The sequence below is a fragment of the Bacillus rossius genome, chromosome 5 (assembly GCF_032445375.1).
Source record: "Bacillus rossius redtenbacheri isolate Brsri chromosome 5, Brsri_v3, whole genome shotgun sequence".
Taxonomy (NCBI): domain Eukaryota; kingdom Metazoa; phylum Arthropoda; class Insecta; order Phasmatodea; family Bacillidae; genus Bacillus; species Bacillus rossius.
This window is the reverse complement of record NC_086333.1, coordinates 16385586-16394237: the sequence shown is the minus strand read 5'-3', so window position 1 is coordinate 16394237 and position 8652 is coordinate 16385586. Positions and strand designations below refer to the sequence as shown.

The 8652-nt window shown below is 33.6% G+C and overlaps 1 protein-coding gene across 3 annotated transcripts in view; it reads right to left on the bottom strand.

Annotated features, from left to right (window-relative positions):
• Positions 1–368: 368 nt before the first annotated feature.
• LOC134531613 (large ribosomal subunit protein bL28m) overlaps positions 369–8652 on the bottom strand; it is a 63192-nt gene continuing 54908 nt past the window's right edge. For all 3 annotated transcript variants that reach the window (XM_063367364.1, XM_063367365.1, XM_063367363.1), the window contains 2 exons: positions 6523–6698; positions 369–707 (listed from right to left, as the gene is read on the bottom strand). In XM_063367364.1, the coding sequence (XP_063223434.1) occupies positions 638–707; positions 6523–6698 (246 nt within the window). In that variant the 3' untranslated portion in view covers positions 369–637. The remainder of the gene's footprint in view (positions 708–6522; positions 6699–8652) is intronic.

Here is an 8652-nt window from a genome sequence, read left to right as displayed (position 1 = left end):
GTAAGGAAGTCCAGGTACTGTTGAAACTGTACCGCTAGAGTTTTCACTGCCAGGACAAGTAGAAGACTTGATCTTGAAAGAGTTTAGGTGTTTGATTTTGTTAATAAAAATTGTAAATTTTGTGAATAGATAACACTACAGTAACTTTTTGTTCAGTGTTATTTTTAATTTACATAATTTTTTTGTAACTAACCTGTAACTCATTCTATATAGTTTCATTATTTATTTTATTTTAAAATATTTCAACTACATAAAATATTCAATTATAAAATGCAAAATGAATCTAAACTCATTTTACTAACAGCATTAAGTATCAAAAGTACCAAGGGTTCCAATCTGAAAACAGTATTAAGTATTGAGCATCAAAATAATGGTACTGTCCCAACTTTAATGATAAGCAATCAGAAAATACATATTACACAAGCAATAAATAACTTATATTTACTGCTTAAAAAGAAAATATTAGGTAAAAGTAATCAATATTCAGCTGGGCAAAACATAAGTGGTTTCAAAATAAAAATAAATACACATTCATAACTTTTTAAGTTTTTAAAAACAGAATACAATAACAAGTACATTAACAAACTGAAATCAAAATAAAATAAAAAATCTAAACCACTTTCCATTTTGAACAAAGTTATGAAGGATGGGCATGTGACGAATCCTTTTCTTTGAAGGGGTTCATCTTGGAAAACCAAGACTCCGACCTGTGAAAGAATGCAAAACCAAAGCTAAATGCCTTGTTTCTGTCTGGAATACATTATTACATGGAACCTTTTATATAGATATTCTCCTTTTTATATGAGTTACTTCCCCTGCTAAGAAAAAACATTATTTATTCAAACTTTAGTATACATGTTTTGAGGTAATTAGTTTTTAATCATGTAAATGGAACAAAAATATATTACAAAAGTAAAAATCCTCAAAAGAAAGCTACACAATTAGAACAATAGAAAAACAGAGGAAAAGGTCCTGTGAAACCTAAGGAATATATGGATAATTTGATGGAAAAAAGATATATGTTAAGAAGGAAAGGGAGGATAACATAGCAGGAGGGTAGTAAGGGAGTGAGTGAAGACACCTTGTAGTCACGTTCGAAGGAAAACATCTGGTGAGAGATAAGTGCTCCCCTTAAACTGGTACATCAACCTTTCAGATTAGATTACAATTTGTATACATTATATTACTGATAAATTCTTTATAGTCTCCTTAACTAAAATAATAGTTACTGATTAACTGTTTTACATTTTAAAATATGTAGTGTAAGTTTCGTAATTCCGATATTGGTTTACAATTAACAAATTAACAAAAGTTATTGACATGATAACGTCTTATAAATCGATGAACACCGGCTGCACGCACAAAAAAGCATGACTCATTGTCACGTTTCACCTGAGTCGAGCGTGTAAGCAAGAGCGCGGAACAAGCTATAGAGTGGCACGATCGGCTTGTGACGCATCTATCTCTCTTCCACTCCATCGGCGGATGCGTCCGAGTAGAAGAGACACAGCGGCAGCACACAACCTACACGTGAACTGTTTTGTCAACTGTTTATAAAGTGAAGTGAAAAGTTAATGTGGTTTGTATGCAATTTTTCATAAATGTTTTCTTATGACGTTATCATGGAAAATTATCATCTGTAAACCGACTTTACAGACAACCCCCTTTTTTTACAAAATTTGTTGATGATGAGTAAACAATTACATGAATCCATAACTACTTAATACAAGTGTTCCTCTTCCACAGATCTTTATTGCTGTTCTCCTTTCACCACCACATTAAAAAAAATAGGTATAGAACAAACTATACACCTGATAGTTATAAAAGAGCACTATTGCCCTTGGTAGTACAACCAACACGAGGAAGATACACTATCCTACACTATTTTATTGCTACCATTCAACATTCCCTGTCAATGGAATACGTGTTATCACCCCTAGCTTCTGTCTGAACCTTGACGTTATACAGGGCTACGCCCACTTGAGCCCGATGTGCCGCCACCTCCCTCTTTACCCATGATCCCCCGGCTCTATGTACATGTGGCACAAGCCTAGGAGGAGGGTGCAAGTGATTACCGCTAGGAGCAGTGCGACGTTCCCATAAATATGTTTGAATATAACTTTGCAATTTGTTTTCTTTATCTCCCAAGGGCTCTAACTTCTTTTCAGCTACGAGCAACCTTCAATTAAATAATATAATTAATTTTGTTATACTCAAGTAGACTCAGACATTCTGGAACACACACCTGAGAAGCCAGCACTATTATTTGCAAACTATAGATATTCAAATACAGTTATTGTAATGGGTTTTAGAATGTAACTTAATTTATTTTAATCATTTGAAGTGTCTTAATGTACAAATTTCATGACGTAGGCGGAACAGATCTAGTAAATAATAAATGTCATCAGCAAGGCTGGAAGAGTTCTGTCAGTGGCCATTTTCTGATGTCCGACCCAGTCTTCAACCAACACTGCTCGAGGTACAAAGCATCTGTACCACAGGGACTTCGTCACTTGCATCACTGACCCATTACTTCTGTTATTTCAATTTAATTTTCTAAATCACTTTATTATTATCTTAGGGACCAGTCTCGGGAGGCAGACTGTTTAAATAATAGTTTTGAACCCTTTCTAAAGACTTTTAACTTAACTTGTCTGCCACGAGAATGACCGACTAAAATCATACAATTCCTGCCAGGAGGCTTTTACAGTATTATAGAAAGAGATATGTAAGTAAATGATGCCTATAAATCATGTTAACAGTGAGATGCATTCAGTTCTTGATCACGCAAACACTTCTGCTATCAGGTGTGTGTGATGCCTCTAAGAGCCCACTCTTTGTGTAAGTGTGTCCGACACTCCGAGTGAACCAGGTCTGGAAGGGTTGCGGAGGTTTAAGTACGGCAGTTTAAGTGTTGACCTTTTATGGAGTGTCTGCCAGGTCATGCCCATTAAACATCTCGTGGTGCCCAGGCACACACTACCGACATTCTCATGTGTCTCATTATGAATTAAGGAATCTGTAAAGGCTGTTTTTACCCGATAAAAGACAGATTAAGTTCTTATAAATCATGCATTCAGTGAAATCTTACGAAGTACAGTTTGATTCTATGTAGCTGTATGGATGAAAAAAGAACATAAATCAGCCTCTAGTTACAGGAAAAAAAAAGTTTTGGTGTTAGATTTTCCCATACTCCATTAATAACCACCCGTCCCCCACTTAAAACCAGCTTATAAAATCAATTTATCTGAGGTTATATACTTAACTTAGCTTCAGATATTTTAGAGACCCACAACTGAAATCATTTTAGCACATGATAGCTTGCCTCAAATCTAAGTGGCCTTCATATAGGGAGTTTTAGTGCAGACCACGAGCTAGACACCCAATTATTTTGTTGAATATTGCTAAATGCAAAACCATGAGAACTTTATCGAATTGGAATTCATTTGATATTATCTGGAATTTGAAATTAATGACTGCACATTTTATTTAAACATGCCCTCCCTAGTAATTAGGAAATCATTATTGATTTTAATATTTCTATATTATTGGAGGAATTTATGGTTTTAATTAAATGTAATTAACAGAACGTTTTATGTTATGTTTGCTGATTAGTATTTGTAGTGTTTCGTGTACTTGTCTGTCAATCTAATTGTCTATGTGATGTACTATATTCTGTTTATATGTAATTTCATGAATTCAAATCATTATTTCTGAGTAAGGAAAATCTTTAAGGTACTAAACATTGTTTTAATGAAATGATATAGATAAACCATTGTAAATTTATCATTGCAATAAAGTCACAGTAAACTTACTAAAAGCAAAAAAAGAAAACAAATAGTAAGTAAACAGATGATAAGGTTTTGTTTAATATGATATTGTATGTGTACTAAAATCTATATTATAAATATTAATTACAAAAATAAAAAAACATTAAGATAACAATAACAAATATAAACAAAGGTATGCCATCCTGGATTAAAACTTTTCATATTTATCCAAGCAAAACCATGTTATATGATTGCAAAGATAATAACAGAGGGACTAGGTTAAAATCATAAGGTAAATAAAGCATCAACAATGCAATAGCAGATGCCAGGGGATAAAGAAAGCATTAACAATACAATAACAGTTTGCAGGGGATGGAGAAAGAATAAACAATGCAATAGCAGTTTCCAAAAGACAAAGAAATAATCAACAATACAATAGAATTTGTCAAGGGATAAAAAAAAGCAACAATGCATTAGCAGTTGTAAGGGGAAGAACAAAGAATCAACAATACAAAAGTAGTTGCCATGGGCCAAATTAAAAATTAACAATGCAATAGTAGTTGCCAGGGGATGAAGAGAGCATCAACAATAGCATTTTTCAGCGGACTAAGAAAGCAACGATAAAGCAATAACAGTTGGTATAGGAAGAAAAAATAATCAACAATGCAATAGTAGTTGCCACAGGATGAAGAAAGCATCAACAATGCAATAGCAGTTGCCAAGGAATGAAAAAAGCATTAAAATCGCAATAGCAGATGCCAGGGGGACAAATAAAGAATTAACAATACAAGAAATTTCCTAAGGGACAAATAAAGCAACAACAATGCTATAGGAGGTGCCACGGGACAAAGAAAACATTAACAAAACAATGCAGTTTCAAGGGGATGAATAAAGCAACAACAATAGAATAGCAGTTGCCAGGGGATAAAAAAAACCATCAAAAATGCAATAGCATTTGACGGGGGATGAACAACGCATTAACAATGAAATAGCATAGCCAGGGGACGAAGAAAGAATAAACGATGCAATAGCAGTTGTCAGGGTACGAAAAAAGCATCGACAAAGAAATAACAGTTAGTAGGGGAAGAAAAAATAATAAAAAATTCAATAGCAGTTGCCAGAGAACAAAGAAAGCATTAATAATGCAATAGCAGAAGCCAGAGGACAAAGAAAGCTTCAATGATGCAATAGCAGTTGCCAGGAGACGTAGTAAAAATCAACAATACATTAGCAGTTGCCAAGGGACGAAGAAAGAATAAACAATTCAATAACAGTAGATAGGGGACCAAGAAGGAATCAACGATGCAATAGTAATATATAGGCGATGAAGAAAGACTAACAATGCACTAGCAGATGCCAGTTGACCAAGAAAGAATTAACAATACTATAGCAGTTGCTAAGGGACGGAGAAAGAATCAACAATTCAATAGCAGTTGCCAGGTGACAAAGAAAGACTTAACAATACTATAGCAGTTGCCAGGGTACGAAGAAAGAATCAACAATAATAGATTCTTTCTTCGTACCCTGCAACAATGCAATATCAGTTGCCAAGGGGTGATGAAAGCATCAACAATAGAATAGTATTTGCCAGGGGATGAAGAAAGCATCAATGTTGTAATTGATTTTCTAGGAGACAAAGAAGGTACATGCAATGCAATGGCTGTTGTCAAAGGTTATTGGGAAAATATGATTGTTTATAAAAAAAAATCTAAACAAATTTCGAGGGAAAAAAATCATTTTGAGTAGGAAATGAAACCCCCGAAACTCTCCCTCCCCCCCTCAACCCAACAAATGTCACAGCTCTAGGCCTTACAGTCTCCATACTGTGAATTAGACAAACAAAAGATAGACAGCCAAACTTTCTCTTTAATAATTAATTAATATGTTGAAATTGAAAAAACTTCAAGATACAAAAATTGCAGTGTAAAAGTATGTTTGATACAGAATGTCCAATATACATAGGAGATAATATAGCGAATTATCAGTGTGTGTTCCATACCTTCCAACTGCCTACAAGTTTTAACAATAGAATGTTGAAGCATAAGTTTTCTGATCTTTGTAACAAAATGGAATGTAACATATTCATATTTATTTATTATAATGGCAAGCTTGTAAATGCTTAAATATATATTATTCCTAAATATAATGTTTACCTTACTCTATGGTAGATAAGTTAAATAAGCAGAATTTTACAGTGTAATATTTAGGAATATATACAATTACTTAACTGTGATCATGTTCAAAAATGTGACACTTCTATAATTCCAATTCCAAAACAAGAAAAGAGCTTTCTTAAGTAATTACAACCGCAAAGTTGCACAATGCCTAACAGGAAAACATTGCAGCAGGATGCCATGTGCAGCTATGAAGGATTTAGAAAAATGAGTTAGTAAAAGTGATACTATATGAGGGAAAAATATTTTTTTTTTGTATTTCGGTGTTGGGACATCAAAATAAAGGGTTTGCAATCGAGGTTGGCCTGTATTCAGGTAAATACGGTAAAACAGCTGAATGTCTTGTGAGACATATCATCGCTGGTACACAGACTCAGCAAGCTGCCTAACCTGGAAGTGCTTCCCACGGAATCACACTGGCTACTGCTCTCTCTCTCGATTCCTACTGAATTCCAGGTTATCGCGGAACTGGCTTTATCCCCACTCCTGCTAAAACTTTCTCATTTCTTAAAGTCTGTCTCCAGCATGACATAACAGAAGTTATGAACTACTCCCGGGATGTAGAGTCCACTACTTACTGCTCAGGGGTGTCCACAACCTCTGGTATTGTGCCGTCTCGTAGCTTCTGCAGCAGTTGTGCTCTGTACAGGTGCTTCAGAGGCTTTGGCTTGAACAACTCTGCTTCTAGGTTCATTTGCTTCTTGATGGCTTCAAACATGGTCAGGCCATACCACTCTATTTCCTCCTCTGTGTACTGAAACAAACACTCTTCTCTTATCAAATATCAACTTGATGAGCTATAAAGTGGACTGATTTTAATCATCCTTCATAATTTTCAAAGTGCATCAAAATCTTATAGTTATCTTATGGACACAAAGAAATTCCAATCAAAAGAAGCACACTTAAGCAAACATACTTTGCACGTAGTGACTTTCGAGAACTTTTCTACAATTTTTGACTCTTTGGGAAATTCATAGACTTTTATTACCCAGCAGACACACTGTTTAAAATACAGTTTCGAGAATTTAGCTCCAAAATATCTTTTCCCTCTATCTTTATAACACTTTCATAGTTAATATCTGTAAATTAATTAAGGTTAAGCACGTGAGGAAAATAACACTAAATCTACTTCTTACCAGATACTGACAACAAAAAGTCAAGGAATGTAAAACTTTTTAAGATGAGATAATTTTTATTTTTCGGACATACACCATTAGCAGCTTTGCACTGTTTGTCATGGAAAAAAATTAAGAATGCAAATTAAGAAATAAAAATGAAAACATAAACCCACAATTAACATACTTAAAACAGCTATGTCGAACAGATAAACCGAACAAACAGCCTAAACAGGTATTATGGACAACAAAATAATAACATCACAGACAAACACAGTGGGCTAACAAGACAGTTTCAACAATAACAGTAAATGCAGGCAGACAACAAAACCTAGACAACGCAGCAAATATACAAACAAAATGATGAAAATAATACTGTGTTTTATTGCATAATCTAGCACATTTTATACTAAAATCAAGTTTGAAAAGTAGGGGTGCAATTTTTATGTGAAAAAAAATTTTTTTGTTAGGTAAAGTTATTCATAAAAACAAAACCCATTCATGGAAAGTATGTTCGTTTAAAAAGTGGTGTATACAAGAGCACGCCAAACAATTTAAACTAATTAGTCATGCAACAAAAATCTTTCTTCAACTTTAAATAGAAAAACAAAATGTGCATGTGAATGCGAGCCTGAACTAACACATAACTATCACCGTAGTAGACACCACAAAAGAGAGCGGGCCATCAAATGTAGTAAACTCGGCACTCGACAGAGAGCATGCGTTGCATGAAATCGGTGAGATATCAAAATTGATATTCGAATACATGTGTGCGCTCTATACGGGAAGCAACATAACCAAACATGAATGATGCCAAATAGCGCTGACTACATTTTTATAAGCGGTACACCGCGGCGACACAGACAAACAGATAAAGGATATAATGTTTAATCCTTAACTAGTGATGTGCAGCTTTGTAACACAAAGAATATTGTTGGGTCCCTGGGGGCCCGATTTAAAAAAAAAATCTAAATAATATTACTTTATTTTAACAAATTGCAGTTGCATCTCTCAAACATTCTCCACATTCTTAGGGTTGCAAAAAATACAATTGGGTAATTTTTAATTTATGTACACATTACCAATACATATTTTTACTGACCATCATATAAAAAGTTAATGAATTGTTAAGCTAACTATTTAGTTGTGCTAATATAATAATTAGTTGGGCTATACTCGATAGATTCACGATTTGTAGTATGAGAAAGTACTGAAAAGCTAAATTTTAGTAAAATTTAAAAACTAAAAAATTTCAACTATATATGATTAATGTTTTTTTTTTTTTTTCAGCCAAAAAACATTTGATATCACAATTTCCAGTCAAGCCTTAAATTATTTATTCCATGCAAATTTATTTTTTAATGACCGAAATATGTTATAATAAAAGTTTATGAACAAGAATAAACAGTAAATAAATAAAGCTACAGTCACAGATTACAAAAATATTACAAAAACTGAATTTCTATGTGCTCTGTTCATAATTGAAATGTACGTACACTTTTATGTCTGTTCAAATAAACATTCTTGAGTAATAAAAAAATAGGCAGTCTTTATGTGGCAGAAGTGTTGTTGATTCACAAATAAATTTCTTGA